At 35.9% G+C, this 20345-nt stretch overlaps 2 protein-coding genes across 4 annotated transcripts in view; both read right to left on the bottom strand.

The window, feature by feature from the left end:
- Nucleotides 1-1359: 1359 nt before the first annotated feature.
- On the bottom strand, nt 1360-5726 carry tlr8b (toll-like receptor 8b). Of its 2 annotated transcripts, XM_079862083.1 has the most exons (3): nt 5662-5726; nt 5065-5113; nt 1360-4778 (listed from the first exon to the last, which is right to left on the bottom strand). In XM_079862083.1, exons 2-3 carry the CDS (start codon nt 5077-5079, stop codon nt 1707-1709), a joined length of 3087 nt encoding a protein of 1028 aa, XP_079718209.1. In that variant the 5' UTR covers nt 5080-5113; nt 5662-5726; the 3' UTR covers nt 1360-1706. The 2 variants fall into 2 exon arrangements, with proteins under 2 accessions (XP_079718209.1, XP_079718210.1); XM_079862084.1 differs by lacking the exon at nt 5065-5113 and having other exon boundaries at nt 5662-5667.
- A 4435-nt stretch (nt 5727-10161) lies between these two features.
- mctp1b (multiple C2 domains, transmembrane 1b) overlaps nt 10162-20345 on the bottom strand; it is a 35110-nt gene continuing 24926 nt past the window's right edge. Inside the window, exons 14-20 of one of the 2 annotated variants that reach the window (XM_079860922.1) lie at nt 18987-19106; nt 17307-17426; nt 15231-15287; nt 13074-13183; nt 12851-12960; nt 12109-12206; nt 10162-12026 (exon numbers count right to left, since the gene is read on the bottom strand). In XM_079860922.1, the coding sequence (XP_079717048.1) occupies nt 11955-12026; nt 12109-12206; nt 12851-12960; nt 13074-13183; nt 15231-15287; nt 17307-17426; nt 18987-19106 (687 nt within the window). In that variant the 3' untranslated portion in view covers nt 10162-11954. Of the gene's footprint in view, nt 12027-12108; nt 12207-12850; nt 12961-13073; nt 13184-15055; nt 15288-17306; nt 17427-18986; nt 19107-20345 lie in introns of both variants that reach the window. The other variant, XR_013819997.1, reaches the window with a different exon arrangement.

Raw genomic sequence — 20345 nt, 5'->3', positions numbered from 1 at the left:
CGTTTTTTTTTTCTTTTTATTTTTTTATGTGAATAAACAGTAGGCCTATGCCGTATACAATAAGGCCTGTGTTTTAAACATTAGTAGCCTATACTATATTGTTTTTTGTTTGACATATTTCATACTAGCAAACAAAATTATTATGGTAGTAAGCTATTCCAAACATAACCATTTTTATTTATAATTTCAATGTGTCTAGATTTTTTAAATAGACCTATGTCCTACATAAAATGAATATTTTAATGTACGAATTGAATGTGGTTTAGTCAAATGTGATTATGGCTCTGGCTATAACCATATGGGTCTTGACAGCTCTTAGATATATGGTTTCTGTGGTCTTAAATGGAACTACACTATTTTCCCTTGCTTTTACCATTGATTATTTTATTTTTTTTGCAGTAAGATTAAGGGACTTTAAGTTTACTTCATTTATTCATGAAAGTATTCCATATGATGTACTTTAGGGCCTAAGGTTTTGCATTCTTTCTCATGGATCCCCCCAAGTAGATGTGCGATTTTTGGTCAGTTAAGCTCATCATACTGTCCAATATTGTTCAGCAAGCACACAGTGTTGTAGTCTAGCTTCTCGTAATGCTGGAAATGAAACTGGTCCATCAGAAGTTTATCTACTTTATTAACATAGAGAGAGTTAGCAGCAGAGTTGTTCTCCAGAACTCGCTGCCCTCGCTGTGATCCGCACCTCGTGTCAGCGTCACCCTAGATAGAGACATTATTTCTCTCACCCTTTTTTTATACACCCACAGTTTTCATTTAGCATTCATTTCATTGCCTGGAGTCATGAATTTTTCATCACAGGTTTCATGATGAATAAAAGATGAAAAAGGGAAGGACGTAGAGAGCTGGAGTATCTGTGTGTTTGTGTATCGTAACTATGCGAGTCCACAAAAGGCACTGATAAAAATCTGTCACCACGCTGTATCGTTCTCTAGAGTGATAAAGTACATCACAGTATTTCCTGTACAAATGTGACTCTGATTGCACCATAACTGAGACTAATGGGAAGTTGTTAAAATTAGTTTAAGAGGGAAGTGACTGCATTGGTGGGGAAGGTCTTCTTGAAACAGAATGGCGAAAATCTCATGGCACATTAGTTTCATTAGATAAGAACTTGGTAATGAGTAATGTGTTACTTGTTATATTTATTAGATTATTTAGTCATTAGTAAAGCAAAGCAATCATTAGGCTACTTGATCAATTTGCACCATAACATCAGTGTTACTTTTTCCAAATATGCAATGTGCATTACCTTTCTATTTATTTAATTAGTTGATTTTATTTGCTTAATTTATTTTCTGAACCAATTTTATTTTTTCCAATGTACAGAAAAATAGGGATATATATTAAGATGGTTGTTGTAGTAAAAGCATAATGGGAATGTAGTTCTAGGGAGTGTGTCTCATACTAATGGAAGAAAAGTTTTCTTTCAACCCATTTTTGCTCTGGAGAAGAGAGAGTTTCAGGTAGCTGATGGTGGGGAAAAAATAACACAAAAATAACTCAAAACATTACTTTCCTTTAAAATGTATGATAGTTTTTATAATGAGTAACACTTTGCTTTTATAAATATACCAATTTTAAACAATACATTTACAAATAAATGTGAAAACTTCCCCAATGCTAATGGTAATCACAAATGGTTCAGGAGGAAGAAGTCTTTAAACAGAAAGGTCTAATTTTTTACCAGTTCATCGTCCGTTGAAGTAATTTTTAAACATTTTGCTTTGTACACCTTGACTCTCAAACCTAACTGCGTTTCTCAGGCTCTGCCAGAACCAGCCTTCCGCCGCTGGGTTTCTGGGCCACTCCAGCACACTATGTCCACACAGGCAGCGCCGCAAGTTTAAGATTCTTGACTGCCGAAGAACCGGTTCCAACAATACCAACACCATCACGTCCACGCCCTCTTCCAGAAGCTTTTGCTGCGCCAGGAAAGCCGCTATCTTAAAAATCCCACTGTGAACAAATCCCTCTGTCAACACAAATATCGTCTTCCGACTCCGGTGTACGCTCTGGTTCAGGTTATCCATGATGGGTGTACCAGGAGTCCAATCTCTTTCTGCCAGACAGAGTGGGCGAACTCCTCTTCCTTTATCTTCCAACTCAAAACGCAAGTGGTTCAGTACCCAATCTGCCACCATTGGATCCTTGGTGTCATACATAACAAAGGCATCATAGGTGCAGTCAGTCATCTTCAAGTAATAACTTTTAATTTTGGCTCTCCAGAAATTATAAATGTAGGATATGTCCCAGTAGAACACATGTATTGCGATAGTTGTAGACATCATGGCAATAATGATAGATGAGGTGAGTAGATAAAGGATTTGATCAATACTATTGTTGATGCAGGCATTTTTAAAGTCCAGATTGACCATTGGATGTCCCCTTTTGGATTCCGGAAGGTCACACAAGATGTCCGTTGCTAGACGAGGAAGGACTGTGTCACTTTTCTCTAACCAGAGATTGAAGTCCAGAAGGTCACAGGTGCAGTGGATAGGGTTTCTCTGCAGGTTCAGTGTGCGTAGGTAGTGATCGTTACCTGTCTGGAAGGATGTGTCACTGATATGTTTTAAGTGGTTGAAAGCAAGATTAAGGATCATCAAGCTTTTGACGTTTTTGAGAATGCTGTGATTCAACGTGACGATCAGATTATGACTCAAGTCTAAGACCCTCAATGAATTTGTATGTTTTGATAGTTTTCTAGTGACTTTACTCAATTTGTTCTTGCTTAGGTCCAGAGTCTCCAACTGGGGTAAATATTTGAGCTGTTCCCACTCAAAATCAGTGAGTGTGTTCCTGCTCATGCCAAGATATTTAAGCGTACATGGAAAATAGCTGAAAATATCGTCCGGTATTTCGGAAAGTTTGTTCAATGATATATCGAGGTGTGTTAGGTTTGAAAGAGACTTAAAAAGACCTTTGAATCCACGGTCCTTTTTCCACATTAAATCTAGTCGATTGGCTTGAAACTGTAGCTCCTTCAGCGAGTCGCTCCGCAGAGTCTTATTGGTCAGCGTATTTATCTCATTCCAACTGAGATTCAGCACTTTGAGGAACTGAAGGTTTTCCAGGAATGTCAGAGTGCTCCTGACACCCGCCACCTCAAAGTAATGTTTGTTGTGACTCAAATCCAAAACTTCTAATTCTTTCAGTTCATTCAGTGCTGAATCTGAACGCATGTAGACTCTGTTGTGAGACAAGTCAAGGTACTTCAGCTTGGGAAAGTAAGCAAACTCTGTACCATTGAAATATGAAGCAATGAAGTTGGAGGAAAGATTGAGGCAAGTGATATTCTCTGCTCCTGTGAATAAAATTGGATTGATGTGGTAAATGTTGTTCCTACTGAGGTCCAAAACTGGCCCTGTTGCCAGACACTCAGGTTTGGTAAACGGTGGGTAATTGCGGAACTGTTCATTTGTGTGAATGTAGGGGCCTTCGCGGCGGTTTCCCTCATTGTCATCAGAAAGAAAGCCACTTCTACACTCTTGTCTGCGAATAGGACTTGTAAATGTTAGCCTGTTGTCAATCAACGAAATCAAAGACAGGTTGTGAAAGTTCCTGAACACTGATAGATTGACATGTTGGAGAAAGTTGACTCCCAAGTTTAGAACGGATAGGTTTCTCAAATCGAAGAGAGGTCGGAGATCTTCCTCACAAAGATTGTGGAAAACGTAGCCTTCCATGTGAAGTGCTTGCAATGATTTCAAACTAGCAAAACCATTTGAGAGTTTAATTCTTGGGTAAAATGTTTGAGACGGATTGTTGTACGAGAAATCTACAACTTCCACTTGTGGGAGGACGCTGAAGAATTGTCCACTTTCAAATTCACTAATCAATGAGTTGAAGGAAAGATACAAGTACTTTAACATAGTAAGATTCCGGAACCATGACGAGTTGATTGTTTGTAAAGAATTTCCAGACAGTCGTAGGTCTTGCAGTTGGGATAGTTCATTGAAGGCATCCGGATGAATCTGTAGAGCGTTATTCTTTGTCTGACAGGTAGTGCATGGGAAAGGAGCGGTAAAACAAAAAGGGCAGTTTCCAGATAAATCAAGCACTGTCAAGTTTGTTAGATTGTTCAGATCAGAGGCATGGACTTGCTCAATCCTATTTAAGAGAAGTGAGAGTTCTTTGAGGGATCTGGGTAAAGCAGATGGTATTTTCTGTATTCTATTTCTGGACAGTTCTAGCACAGTTAGTTGTAAATGTTGAAATGTTTCATTGTGAATTGTCAGTTCTATACTTGCATTATGATAGCAGTTCTTATTTAATGTCAAAACGTTGAGTTTCTTTGTTCCTACAAAGTCTGATGGTCCAATTTTCTTGATACGGTTCGAATTGAGGCTCAGCCGTTGCAGTCCAGGAGGGAGGTCTCTAGGAATTACTGAAATCTTATTATTGTCGAGTAGCAAAGTCTCCAGGTTAGCCAGTCTTGAGAAAATCCCATGGTCTTTATCAAGGCATTTTTCAATTTGATTCTTTCGGAGGTTTATCTTTGTAACTTTAGCCAGATTCCAGAAGGCATCCTTTGGGAGGTAATGTATTTCATTTTTCGCAAAGTCTAGTTCAGTTGTATTCCAGATCAGGTTTTTCGGGATTCTTTTCAAAGATCTTTCTGAACAGTCCAAGACAACAGAGCTGTTGTTAAGCTTCACATCACATGGAAGCTTTCTCCAAGCCCAGATGAGGCCTTGAGACGAGTGGGCAATGCATATCAAAATGAACACAAATATCATTTTCTTGAGATTGTGGAGAGACTCCTGTGAATGAGAGGACGTATTGATTGAGAGAATCCATTATTCATAGTTACTTTCTGAAGCACAGTCATAAAGAGCAGGGAATTACATTGTTAAATGCAAACTAACCATAGTGGAAAAAAAATCCCCTTTCAACTAAAATTGGAGGAGAAACACATATTTTGTTGTTGGTGTCAAAGGCTTTGTTTGCATCCAATCAAACTCTATAGCATTTTAGTGTAAATTCTTCTGTCACTTAGTTAATAAAAAAATAAAATAAAAAAGCTAGTCAAATTGGGTATATGCCAACCTGGACAGGTTTCATGGCATGCTCTCATCCTCAACGTCTCAAGTTTTATCTGGAAAACAAGAAAAATACTGATACAAATATGTTTTGGGAGTATAGAGAGGTTATGTGAAGGAATGAAAATAAAATATGGTGAAAGTGTTTACTTATTATAGAACCAAAATATTATAGAACTGATGTTTTTTATATTTACACTACACTTTAAAAGTTTTGTCTCTGTAAGATTTTTTTATGGTTTTGAAAAAGTGTCTTATTCTCACAAGGCTGCATTTATTTGATGAATAGAAAACAGTGAAACAGAAATATTCTGAAATACTATTACAATTTAAAATAACTGTTTTCTATTTTGATATATTTAAAATTTTAATTTATTTCTGTGATGGAAAAGCTTAATTTTTAGCAGCCATTACAGTCTCACACTATCCTTCAGAAATCATTCTAATATGCTGGTTTGGTGCTCAAAAACATTTATTATCATTATCAATGTTTCTTTTTTTTTTCTTTTTTTTAAATCAATTTAGAGCACTATTCAACAACAAAAAAAATCCCCAAATTTCGATCGGTTGTGTAGTTGTATAACAGATCAGAAAGCATGCTTACCAGAGCAGTCCGTATAGGAAAGGCATGGTTAAGTAAAGCTGTCAGCATTTTTTACTGACTGTAGCTTCCCCTTTCAAGTTTCACAATGCTTTCTTATTTTCTGTCTGAACCACAAAAAATAGATGCAGTTTTAATCTGTATGCCTTAAAGGGATAGTTCACCTAAAAAAGACATTTGTCATTGTTTTGAACCCTATTGACTTTCATTGTAGACAAAAACAATTAGGCATTTTTCAAATTATATTCTTTTGTGTTCCATAGAAGAACAAATCATAGATTTGGAACAACATGAGGGTGAGCAAATGATTCAGAATTCCCTATTTTGTATATACACGGCTATTTTTGAATGACTGTCAATGAAGAAAGACAGTTTGCTGTCATGTGTAGTTCCTTGACCTTAACTAAACCTTGGGCTGGGTTGAGTTCGGATGGAAATTATAGGTTTTTCTCATGTTTTATCTCAATTCCCAGTAAAATAATTTTAATTGGGCCAAAATTGTGTTTATTATCCTTCAACAATATTATATTTACCAACAATTTGCAGAAAATTACTGCTAACATAGACAGGTGTATTGTGAGACTGACCAAACCAAAATACCTAAAACCTAAAGAATAGTAAACTCAACTCAAAGTCAATAGTAATCCTTTCTTAACCTTCTAATCCTACTTGATCCAGTACGTCAGATCTACTATCTACGATTGAAACGGTAACATTGTGAGCATTGCCAGCAGATCTAAACAATAACCTAATCTGCAAACACTCAGCAGTCTGTTTCTTCTGTTTGCACAGCTCTCCAGCTATGGCTAAAATCCCCCCTAATCAGCTCTACAGACACCAGGAGTATGCAAGGCCAGACTGGCACTCATCGCATGCAGAGCCGTGAGTGCATTAGTATGCCGAGGAGAAACACGGAGACTGTGAGTGGACACTCCAGCAATTAGATGCATAGCACTTTGTGTGAACCCGCAGAGGTGCCAGTGCTCATATTCTGCTCAGCACCTGGGGGCAGCTTTCATGCATTGCTTTCCAACCGCTGCTACAGTACGTGTTCCACATACAGATCGGACCATTATTAATTTTAAATGTGTTGTATCCATGCCACAGTCTTCTGATCAGTAGGGATGAGGTATGGAGATGAACAAGGCATGGTTCATTATATAGGCGTGTTTTACTCTGTGATTTGTTGCTTTACTCGTTTCAGCATCATGCATTGTGTTAGTGCTGGTGTTTAGCATGTCATTTTTATGTGCAGTGGTGACATTATAAGTTAGATTAAAGTGTTACCACTTTGTTTTCTGGGAACTTTGTGAGAGGAGCAAACAAACCTTGTGAGATGTGCTGCTTCTACTACTTTCAGCATATAAGCAAATCTTTACACAATGAGTTGAATCACTGTAAATACAATCTTGACAGTGATTTCCAGGTTGCATCCTGCACTTTTCACCTTTTTCCACCCTTTATGATCCGGTGGGGTATCTGAGCCTGAGGGGGTGTTGAATCCTGCCCGGGGCGTTATGTTTGAGTTGTGGGGATGAACTTCAAGCTCTTGAGGAATAATGAACTGCAGTTCAATAGTATTGGTGAGTTGCACAGGAGAAGATATATTTTGCTTGCACAGAGCTATGTTTTAGTATTGTGCGTGACTGGGTTTCCAGATAGCAAGCAAAGATATGATGAAACTTGATTGATGACTAGTGCTGACTAGAATTTTGCTTTTCTTTTCTCTTGTTTTTACACTGTATATTAATGCATATTTTCAATACAGTCTATATTCAATATCAGTATTCGGTCAATATAGACAGGTTAATCTCACAAAATGTCTGGATAATTTTTCAAACCAAATTCAAAACAAAGAAATTAGTTATATCTATCTATCTATAAATTTCAGGAACGTCTGTCTGTGTGTGTGTGTGTGTGTGTGTGTCTGTGTATCATTCGCATATCTCGAACCGTTAGTCCAATGGATTTCAAACTTGACAGGTGTCTTGCTACGGGCACGAATAAGTTTTACGTTGTTTGGATTAGAAATGCAAAAGATATCGCTAAATATATCGGTAAAAGAAGCACACATTGAAAATGTTTAGATGATGTTTAGAAGGTTGTGGTTTAAAAATAAACATTCTGACATAAACACTCTGTCAGCTACACTGTTTATTTCTGAATATTATATTTTATTCACGGCCATCATTTTGTAGTAGCCTATTCACAAACTGTTTGCTCAAGCGTAGTGTTTTTTCGGAGTTCACTGTGTAGCCTGCTCCCTGAATCGTCGCGCTTATTCATTTGTGGATGTTAACTGAATGTCTGTTAGTCAGATGTTCACCATCTCTTTCACGGCCATCATTTTTGTGGATGTTAACTGAATCTGTCAGTCAGCTATGCTGTTTACTTCTGAATATTATATTTCATTCTGGTGCGCTTAATGTTATCGCTACTGTTTAATAGTAGCCTACAGTAGCCTATGCTATTCACCATCTCTTTCAGGGCCATCATTTGTAGTAGCCTATTCACAAACTGTTTGCTCAAGCATAGCCTGGTCTCAGTGCTAAGTTATTACTGTGTCATGCGCGCTGAAGTTAGCCTGTAACTATAGCTATGTTTCCATCAACTTGTCAATCAAATTATCTGAAGTTCGGTAAAAAAAATCATGCGAATAAAGCTGCTGAAAGTGTGTTTCCATCAAACGGCTTTAAAGCGAATAAAAACCTGTGCGTAATGACGTCACATGCTGTTTTGCGAATTTGAATTGCAAATTGGTATATCGAATTGATTTGAGACATTTTAAGGTGTTTCCATTCATTTTCGCACTGAATCGCACAACATTCAAGCAAACATTTGCGAACAAAGTTTTGCTAGACAAAATGGATCGCGCCATCTACCAACAAATGATCAATATTGCACAAGTTGTAATGGTGCAGAGTCCTGCACGGGTTCATTTTTTGAGACCGCCCCCGCCTGTACCCGCAAAGTTCAGCAGATCTGACCCGTGCCCGCGATAAATCGCACACAAGCTAAAATCATTCAATTTAAAGTGCTTTATTTTTTATCTTGCACCTCTCTCAACATCACCATAGCCTCATGAATGGGCTAATGAGCGCTAAAGTGCACTTTGTTTTGGGCCATTCAAGTAGCCCTAGGCTACCTCCAGTTCACGCGCGGGCGCCTCTCCATGTCCTGATTATATTGCCTGAGATTTAGCTCTTATTTATTAAATCCAGGAAAATGGTTGATTAAACATTGATTAAAATTAAGATACAATTAATACGAAATGAAATTCACTTTAAAGAAAGTCTTTCTACAAAAACAAACTTAATAAAGTGGTCAAAATCATGTCTGCCCACTCCATTTGTCTCCCGATATTCGGGATTATCTTATTCATGCTTTTTTCACTTTTCATATAATCAACATAAAAAAATAAAATAAAAACTAAATCGTTTTTTAATAACAGGGCTACAACACAGGCTTATTAGCCTGCCCTACAATCATTGAATATTATTTTGCTTGATTGACGGGTTTTTATTTAAAAGAAAGAGCGTAGCCTACGTTTGTAGGCCTATAATAGGCTATGGGCAATTTATATATACAATACTTTGGCCTACTAAAATATAATTAATATTATTTCATTTTAGTCGATATTCAAGAAATTCAATCGAATTTTACTGTTTCCATAAGGCATTTTTCATTCGATATCACATAATTCGGATAAAAACGTGGTGATGGAAACATAGCTATTGTTGAATATGCTGTTAAATAGTTGCCCTGCCTATTCAACAGGATAGCTCATGTATGCAGGCTTAAACAAGCTTAACTCTCCTCTTACCGATCGTGACGGCAAATCCCCATCTTTCCAGTGTAAGCCATCTTTACTTTTCATCATTGAAACAACCAAGTTAGCTGTTTATGTGCTCTCCTTTGTTGTGCTTAACGTTGTTTTATCGGTCGTTAACTGGATAGTAGTCAACAAGTCAAACATAGCCTGATCTCAATGCTAAAACTGGCTATTATGCCCTTAAATATGAACTGATTTTGCACGGGCACTGCACTAGTTTTATAAAATTGTATTTTGATAAAATGCAAAATCCCCCATATGTGGCATGGATACAACACATTTAAATGCAAACCATTTTTTAGTACCATTTTACCAATTAAGCACATTTCCCCTTTCATTGATGCAACACAAAAAAGTCTAATTACTGCAATTTAAATTATATATATACATAGATAATATTATATAATTAGTATATTAGTGCTGCCAAATTGATTAATCGTGATATAATAATATATAATAATATACAACAATATATATAGATCTGTTGTTGAACTTGACATTAATTGTGCAATAGCAACTTCTCTTATGTTAGGAAAGTTAGGCACTTACATTATTGACTGTAGTAAAAACAGACATTTCTGTTACTTTGTTTAGTGTACTGATTGTACAGCTGAGTTTACCCAACCATCTGTGTTCTTCTGGATCTTTAAACCATCAATGGAAACATTGTGGAGAATTTCATTGGTCTTTATTGAAGTGGAGTGAGAAGGGAAACCCAAGACCGTTTTAAATTCTCATTAATCTCTTTTAAAAGCCAAGGCCATGGGAGAGACTGCTCTTTTGCTACTTTAAAAAGATGCCCTTCATAGCTCAATTAGTCTGTCCTGATTCCCAAAGAAGCATTTATTTAATAAGGCAGAGATTAAAGAAACTAATTATAAACCTTTCATTTGTAACTGGGAGATGGACCCTCCAGTTGCCCATATGAACGTGTTAATGTAGTCACAAAACTCCACCTGATGACTCATTCATTATCTCTTACTGTCCCTCCCCGAAAAATGCATCACTTCACACATACTGTATCTCTAATCTGGATTAGTTAATTGGATGCTCTTGGACAAATGATTAACAATCTACATTTTACACAAGGAGTAAATACTGGATTATGCAATGCCATATGCACTTTAAACCCCTTGGCACCATGTTTAATTGCATGTATTAATTTGTTTTTAATTAATGAATTTATTTTCTTCTTTGGGGTGTGGTTACTTAAAAGTCAACATAAAATCAAAATGGTCCCTATTTACTCTTTTAATACACATTCCTGGTCTTATTGTGAATGCAGCATTGGTGCACATTGTGGCAAACTAAAAAAAGTCATATTGAGAGTTGATCCAATAAATTCCTGATGGATAAAATCAAGTTTTTCAGTTTTACAGAAGTAAAATAGGTTGCAAATGTGATTTCTTGTTGAGATGTTTCATCATGACTCCAGAAGAGCAATAAATACAAAAACATAAATAACCATAAGTTCACAGAGAGAGGTTTTCATTGGTTGGCTCCAGCCCTGTATGAACATGCTATTGCCTTTTTTTCTTTGAATAAGCACAAATGTTCTCAGTTGGAAATTGTATAAAGTTTTCCAACTAATAATTATTATTCTCCTCGAGTACATCTGGTTAAGAATTATACATGCTCATATACCATAAAGAAATATTTCATCTCATTAACAAGCAACATAATGTACAAATATTACAATAAAACACAATTTCATCATTTATCATATAGCATATCTGTCAACGTCCAGACAAGCATAAATAATGTTTCCACATTGTATATTTACAGTCACTTTTTTCCATGCACACATATATTATTTCGATTCAGATGCACAGCATGCAGTTTCTCCATAAAATATGTGCTTGTGGATAAAATAATTATGATATGACCAGCAACCTCAATGGTGCAAAGTTCACTGTAAAGTTTTGGGGGTGTTTTCTAGAAAACCCGCAGTGGTCAGAGCTGAAGTTGAACCAGCTGCATACACTACATTCAATTGAGCAGAAGTTTGTGAAAGCTAAACACTCTCAAGCTGTTATTTTTGCACTCGAAAACACATTAGACTCAACGGATTGAAAAAGTAACATTTAAAAAGACTAATTTGTTGGAGCAAATGGCTATGACCAAGTGGTAGGCACATGTTTTTTGAGCTGTGGTGCTCACGTGGGCTACGCAAGTTCAAATTCAGCTTGCAACATTTTTCCCCACGTAATTTACTGTGCTCTCTTTTTATAAAAATGTTCAAGACACTGATTGTGAGTAAAAATGGGCATATAAATAATTAAAAGTACATTTTATGAACAACAGTTGATTTTTGTGCTATTATATTTGTGCAATTTACTTAAATAATGAAAGAAACGATATAAATATTTCTTTCTTTTTAAAACAATCTCCTTTTTAAAGTCTTTGCACAGTGTATTTTCCGTGAGCAGTTCTTTGGAGGCTGTTGAATATAAATGTAAAGTATCTATCTGGGGTTGCTCCTCCTTTTCCTGCTGGGACTCTGAGTGTTCTCCGGTTTGAGCTCTTTGTACTGAACCTGAAGAGAAGATTTTGCACAAATGAGTCGCGAATCATGTGCAAAAGAATGAAAATACGTCACTTTATCATCAATAACTTACCATCTGAATGTCTGATGGAACTCTAGACAGGAAGTCCAACAGCTCGTTGTTCTCAATGTGGTAGGGGTTCCGCAGTTTTTTGGTGAATTTATTGATACCTGGGTGGGACATGCATATTGTTCATATCCTAGTAAATCACCTGAATGCATGGACACGACTTATGTAAAAGCCTTCAGAGTAGGGATGCACCGATATGAAAATTTTGGCTTATACCGATAACCGATAATTCTTTACATTTGAAAGCCGATAAACGATGTATTGGCCGATAAACCATTAAAATCCATGTCCCAAGCACACAATTATGTTCTCATTCTAATTTTATGCAGCCTATATGACAGACTTGCTCTGCACATGTTGCACTTAACTGTATTTTCCTTTTTTGAAGCGATTTCAATCATATTTCAAGCAATTCAAAACCACCATGGCGAACTGAAGTGGCATCTGAAGTGTCTCCGCTGAAGGAAATAATCCATTATTTATCGGCTTTAATATTATTGGCCACATTTTTTTTATTGGCCAGATAACGATAACATTAAAAATGAACATATATCGGCCGATGCCGATATATTGTGCATCCCTACTTTAGAGAAATGCATCTGATCTAGATCAAACGAACACCTGTAGTTTTGGACATCTATATATAAAAAGTGCTGTGTAATTATTCTTTTTTAACAGACTAAGCAATCATTTGAATGGCAAATTGGAAAAGTGTTTTATACACAAGAGCAATAGGATTTCTCACCCCAGACCAGCACAATGTACCGTAGTGGGATGAAGTATATTAGCGTGGAAACGGCACATAGCACTGTTATGGCTAACCAGCTCAGAAAAGGCACAGACCAGTTAAACGTGCTAAAAAAAAGAGAGGAACAGCATGAGAATGAATATTAAAAAATGCATTCATTACATGAAATCAATACAATAAGGAAGCTACAAAGGTATGAAATTATATCCAAACTTCTCACTTCTTCACTCGTTCCCCAAAGCAGGCCACTTCATCCAGAGCGTTCTGAACCGTTATGATCACATCTTGAACCGCGTAGAATTTGTCCAAGAAGCCCTTTTTTTCCGAGTCCTGTTGTTTGGGTGCACAACACCCGGATAGTTAGAATTCATTTTGAGTCGTATGTACTACAAATTTTTGACAGTTGTGCTTTGGTCTGTAGGAAATCGTCTAGTAAGGTAATATGAGTTTAGTTGATAAGAGAAATGAAAGATGTGGGGGTGGGGAAGCTTTTGTTTGCTAGCTGGTGTCTCTTCTCTTTAGACTAAAAGGTTAGTTGGTGTAGCTAAACACAAAAGCAGCGAGTCTCCAATCCCAACCGCAGCTTCATTAATATGGAAAAGAGGGCCTCTGAACGACACACAACTCCCTGGAACCAAACAGAATCATATTAAACATTAGATCTAAATTAATCGCAATCAAATTATAATGGAAATCTTAAAAGTTACATTTTAAATATTGACCAATCAAATTCAAATTGTGATTATTCCATATTCTGGTGTTTGTTTTTCTAATTGTTCTTAGCGTTTTTGAGTATGTTAAATAGTGTTGAGAGTTCAAATTTTAAGTTTTCTTCGGAGATAATGGACCAAAAACATATAATATATATTAATATTAATAATATATATTATAATATTAATAATATATTTTCAATAGCAAGTAGCAAAATAATCAGGCTGCAATTCCATTTTCTAGTAAATGTCCATAAGATAAAAATTCCCAGTCCTTTCATAACAATAAATAAGTTACTACTGTATAATAAAGATATCTGCTAATGTTAATGTATAAAAATACAGTTAATAGTAAAGCAACACGAGAGGCAGTTCGGTATAGGGATTTTATATAATGATCAATAAATAATTACACTATTGTTCAAAAGTTTTTTTTAAAGAAATTAATACTTTTATTAGGACACATTAAATTGATCAAAATTGACAGTAAAGATATTTATAAAAAAAAAGTTTTTTTTACTTTCTATTTATCAAAGAATCCTGACAATGTGTCAGTTTCCACAGAAATATTAAGCAGCGCAACTGTTTTCAACATTGATGATAATCAGAAATGTTTCTTGAGCATCAAATCAGCATATTAGAATGATTTCTGAAGGATCATGTGACACTGAATAATAATATTTTCACAATATTACTGTATTTTGATCGTATAAATGCAGCCAGACTTCATTCAACAACATGAAAAAACCTTACCAACCCCGAACGTTTTTAAACTAAAGTCTGTTGACTATTCAAAAAGGAAGAGCCCTTCAATATCTCCCGCCCCAACTTCCTGTGTCAACAGGAAATACGTCAACACGTGATTTTTAATTACACAACTTTATGGGGTATTTAATGTTTGATCTAATGTTTCAATAAAATATTAATCGCTTTAAACCATGCTAGCTTGTGTTTTTCATCATGTTGCCCTTGTACACAAACGCATACGCAATAATGACAGAATTTATTCTGAACCCCAGGCCTCACCTGCGACGGGTCGGATGGAAAATCAGTGGGACGGGCTGCAAGATGTGTTATTCTTTCTCCGACAACTTACAGAGTCGGAGTTCAACAAATCAATTGTCCCCATAAATTAACAGGAACAATTTCTGAAAGCTTGGAGAGCGATACCAACCCTCGGCGTATTTTCATGACCAGCCGGCGGTAAGCTAAGTGCAAACATATGTCCAGGCTTAGTCCGGGCCTATGAGGGGTCCTTATGAATGGAAAACAGGTGTCTAGGTCATTTGTGCCAAAATACCCAAGTTAGCTCCCAGGGTCAAAGGTCAGGCCGCTAATGGCTGCCTTGTGGCGCACAAAGGGTTATGGGAACGCGAAGAATGGCTGGACTTAAACATCTGGGATATGTTGAGTATATTTGGCAACGCAAGCCTCAGGTGCAATTAAAATAAAGCACTGACACATATATTAAACTGAGTGTCCGTGCACCAACCTTTAGCTGTCCCACAGAGCTTCAGCCACGGCACAAGACCACGAACGATTGTGCTATTCTAGAAAAACAAGGCTAGATTTCCTTCGGCCAAGAGAGATCCTCTCATACTGCGCGTCACCAAGGGGAAAGAAAAGTCTTAATGAGTTAATCAGGAAATAATGAAATGTATGGTTACCTTGTCATCTTTGTCATAGTCTTCATCCACATCCTCAAGAAGGTCCTCCATCGCTTGCTATGGAGCAACAATAAGAAAAATCACAAATGCGATCTCTGAAATCTCAGTTGTTTCTGCAAGGGAAAGCAGTTTAACTCCTTCCCCGCCATTGAAAGAAATTTCCGGCTTTCTGTGTTTTTTCACCGTTATACAATTGGGGGCGCTATGACATCTTCTTAAAGAGTACTGAATTTGCGAGTACTGACTGAAACTATAAATATCAGTAGCTAGCAGATGCATATGTAAAATAACAAGATCATCAACATTAAACAGCAAATAAATCAAAACTGCCTAATGTTACTGAATGAATGATCGACACAGGACGAGCTTTAGGACTGTGAAGCTTTGGGGTGTTGATGGACTCGATCTACTCCATCTGTGTTCTGAATCCGATCTGAATGATTTTTGACAAAAATGCAATTTTCTCAGCTTTTTGATCAAAATGTTGTTGTTTTATGAAACTTACCCACATTCAAGTGTTGATAAAGAAAAAAGAATGCATGAAGCTAGGATAAAACTATCTATTGCATGCTCATATATTCATACAACAAAATATTCTGAGGGCCATGAAACTTTTGTGAAAATGATCAAAAATGCTGGTGAGAAAAGAGTTAAAATGGAGAGCAAATATATTTTGCTCTCCTGCTTCCGTCATTTCACATGCGTCTCCTCTAGATTTTCAGACGAGATCTCAAACTGCGCTACCAAAGATACCAAACTCTACAAAAGTCAATATAAATTTGAAATCACAATTCACAAAAATGAGATCCTGATATTAACTCAAACATTTCTCATCAAATTCTTTCAAGGCATGCATTTACATTATTTGATAAGGATAAAAAAAAAACACAATAAAAATAATAGCATTTAAAATAGTTTATCTTAATTTTATCAGTTAGAAAAAAAATGTTGAAATTTTTCCAGACTTTTCCAGGCCTGTAAATCACAATTTTACAATCATGAGAAACCTGTTTTCTATTCATACTCTGTGTCAACGACCGTCTCACTTGTATTTCTCCATAAGCAATTTTAACTTCAACTTCTGATACGAAGTGGATATCTAAATGAAACTTCCTTATGTCTCCTGAGCAATGAAAGATCAACCTCTGAGCAATATCACTTTCCTCCAGCGAGTTTAGAAAGTCATTTAAACACTCACGTTGCATCACATGCAGACTGATAGCATTTTAATGGCAACTGTTCCGCCATTTATTAGCCGTTAGGCCACATATGAAAACACACGCGCATACGACTCACATTTGTGACAGACTATATTTGTGTCAATCTCCTTCTGAAAGTGAAAACGATTCTCTCCGTGTGTCTGTCATGTGTCCGTCAGCTGAAATCCAGCTCACAAAAAAAGCAATAATTTTTTTTAATTTTTTTTTTATTCATGCTGGTCAATATGATAATTCCATATTTAAATTCGTAAAGAAGTGGAAAATTATTATTTTATTGTTTTGAGATTCATCTGATGCATATCGCTACTGACTCTTTGACCGGATACTCCTGAATAAAAATTTAATTAAAATTTTGATGGCTTAATTGGGAAGTGAACACCCTCTCGAGAAATGGCGCTCATTGAAAGTCATCATTCCACGCCATCTGAACAACTAAAATTGAATCAATTTTCAGGGAGTTTTGCCTACACCCTTAGAGTGATTGGCAACATTTCACGATGGCATGAAATTAGTTTGACACAATTTAATTGGAAAATGAGATAAGTAAATACACCAGGTAAGTGGAATGGCACATTTAAAAGCTCTATATTTGTGCTACTTTTAATTACCTGAAGTAATTGGAATAAAAACATTCAATTCCAGCTGTGCACACATCTTACAAAAATAAACATGCACAATATAACATAGCTGTTTATTGACCTGGAATAGTCGATGGCTAGTTCAAATAATCAAAGCTAGTTTGGGTTCGGGGAGACGTTTCAATTTCCTGTGATGGCCTACAACGACCATGTGCTTAAAATGAGCTCGAGATAAATGTCACAAATTTAGCAATCATTAGACTCATAAAAACACTCACCACACTTCCCTCGCGCGGCTCCATCCCGGAGGTCAGCCGGAAGTAATTCCAGGTCAGGAGCAGAAGCAAGGACAACGGGACCATGTAGATCTCGAAATTCCAAACCACCACCACAAAGATCTAAACAATCAGGACAATGCGACATTTAAGAGAATTATTTTACGGACTAACAGAAGTTTTGCAATTCCATTTTCCACCAAGTAAATGTCCAAATGATAACTTCATAACAATATATAACTTCCTACATTTAAGAGATCATCTAATTTTTAATAACATTAATACACTTACATATAAGTTAATAAAGCAATAAACCATGAGACAGCTCAATATAGGTATTATTATTATTCATTATATAATATAATAATATAGTTACATAGTAGTATACTAATATAGTTGTTATTCCTAATGTGTAAGTTTATGATTGCCAAGCCATTTTTTTTTTTTTTGTCAAAGAATATAATACTTTTATTCATGCATTGAATTGATCAAAAGTGAACAGTAAAATCCTTTTTGACAAAATATTTCTATTAAAAAAAAGCTGTTCTGAACTTTCTATTCATCAAAGAATTGAGGAATAATTCCATCACAGGAATACATTTTAAAATACTTTAAAATAGAAAACAGTTATTTTAAATTATAATAATATTTCACAATATTGTACTTGTACTTATTGTACTTATATATATAATATATATATATATATATATATATATATATATATATATATATATATATACTAACTGTATATAGTATTGAAAAATATATAGTATTGTATAACTGTCCTTTAAAGGGATAGTTCACCCAAAAATGAAAATTAATTTACTCACCCACATGTTGTTTCAAACCTGTATGAGTTTCTTTATTCTGCTGAACTCAAAAGTTATTTTTTGTTTTAAATATTTTGTTATTAAATATTTTGAAGAATGTTGGTAACCAGACAGTTTATTGACTTCCATAGTATTTTTTTTTTTAATACTATGAAAGTCAATGGGGTCCATCAACAGTTTGGCTACCAACATTCTTCAAAATATCTTTTGTGTTCAACAGAAGAAAGAAACTCATACAGGTTTAAAACAACATGAGGGTGAATAAATGATGACAGAATTTTCATTTTTGGCTGAACTATCCCTTTAGGCATCAAGTCGTAGCTGTAAACCAGATCTAAACTTCACTTTTTAAAGTGGAAGGTCAAATCTCGGTCGGCTAATTTTCAAGAACAGGTACAGATGAAAATAGCAATGTGAATCTATTGTTGGAGAGACTGAGAGTCTACAGCGCCTCCTCCAGGTTCAGGAGGGAGTGTGTGAATGTGAGGGAACCGTGTGAAGGGCTCTTGAGGTGTTCAGAGACGGGCAGGCGGGGGTGCGGGGTGAGGTCGGGCACGAGGTCACAGCGGGACGTCGTCTAAGAGATCACATCTACTCGATTTAGCTGAAGGGTTCTTCAGTGCTAAGCTATGAGCACACTTCACACATCACAGCTCTTCAACACACAAGAGTCACCAAACACCCTCACACTACTATCTATCTATCTATCTATCTATCTATCTATCTATCTATCTATCTATCTATCTAAAGTGAGTTTGAGTTTCTTTGAGTAGAATGTGTCATATCAATATGGTGTAAGTCTGTGGTTGGCTGTTTGTTTGTGTGTTTTTAGAAGTAGAGTTTTGCCACCTACCAAGAAAGCACATAAACTCCTGCGGGGCGACTCCCATTGAAAACAGCTGTTGATGTAGGAGCCCACATTAATGAGGAAGAAGATGCAGCGCTTCACTCGGTTAAAATTCTGCTGCAGCAGCTGACATGAGGGAATATGAGAGAGAAAATCAAGCAAAACACACACTGTTAGATATAAACCACAACACACCCTCTTCAAACAATAATGATCATTATATGGCAATACTCCTAAATATATCAAGGAATTGGAAATATTATTTCCAATATATTACCCAAATATAATCATATAGATATATATAAAATATGATATATATAATATATTCTGTATATATAGAATTTTATGACATTGAAACTAAAAGAATATTCATGTTCCTTCATATAATCATAAAATATATTTTATAAGTACATTTTCACAATTGTTTTAAGCTTTGAGGATACTCCTGAATGCCATGGAAATATTTGATATAATTTACCTATATTTTCAGAATCATAATAATTGTATTATATTTTGTATTCCAACCAAAACATTAAAACAATACACTACCCCACAAAAGTTAGGGGTTGGCAAGTCTCTTAAGCTGCATTTATTTGATCAAAAATACAGTAAAACTCTAATATTGTGAAACATTCTTACAATTTAAAATAATTGTTTTCTATTTGAATATATTTTCAAATTTAATTTATTCCTGTGATCAAAGCTGAATTTTCAGCATCATTCCTCCAGTCGTCAGTGTCACATGATCCTTATAAATAATTCTAATATGATGATTTGCTGCTCAAGAAACATTTCTGATTATTATGAATGTTGAAAACAGCTTAATATATTACTAAATAAATACAAAATATTACATACAGCAAACGTTTTACAGACTAAAATAGTTTTTAGTTACTTTATTAATCTTTTTTTATTATATTAAAGATAAAAGAATATTAATGAAAATCAAAGATAAATATTATTATCTCTTCCATCAAAGGCCGAACTAAAGAAAATCAAACAACTATGTTCTGGTAAGCATGATTTACACAAACCACCCCAAAAGGTGCGTAAAACTTGAGCATATCAAAAAAAACGAGGCAAATGTAATCATCTCCATAAGTGATGGTGTGACTGACAGCTGGGGTTAGATATACGGGTTGAATCCACGGTTGAACTCTTCACTGAGACGGGCATAAAGGACTGAAGAATCGGTCTGTTCTGCTCAATGCGCAGCTTTGTGACAGCGTCTGATTCAGCCCAGCCCCTCCAATTCAGCGCTTTTGTCACGCAGGCACATTGAGAGAGAGGACAATGAGCAGGCCCAGCCGTAGAGCCGCAGCCGGGCCCTCTGGGGTGGCCCCTCTCCTCTCATGAGGGCCGGCT

The sequence above is a fragment of the Squalius cephalus genome (genome assembly GCF_949319135.1).
Source record: "Squalius cephalus genome assembly, chromosome: 24".
NCBI lineage: Eukaryota > Metazoa > Chordata > Actinopteri > Cypriniformes > Leuciscidae > Squalius > Squalius cephalus.
The sequence above is the reverse complement of the archived record's forward strand: the minus strand, read 5'-3'. Positions and strand labels throughout refer to the sequence as shown.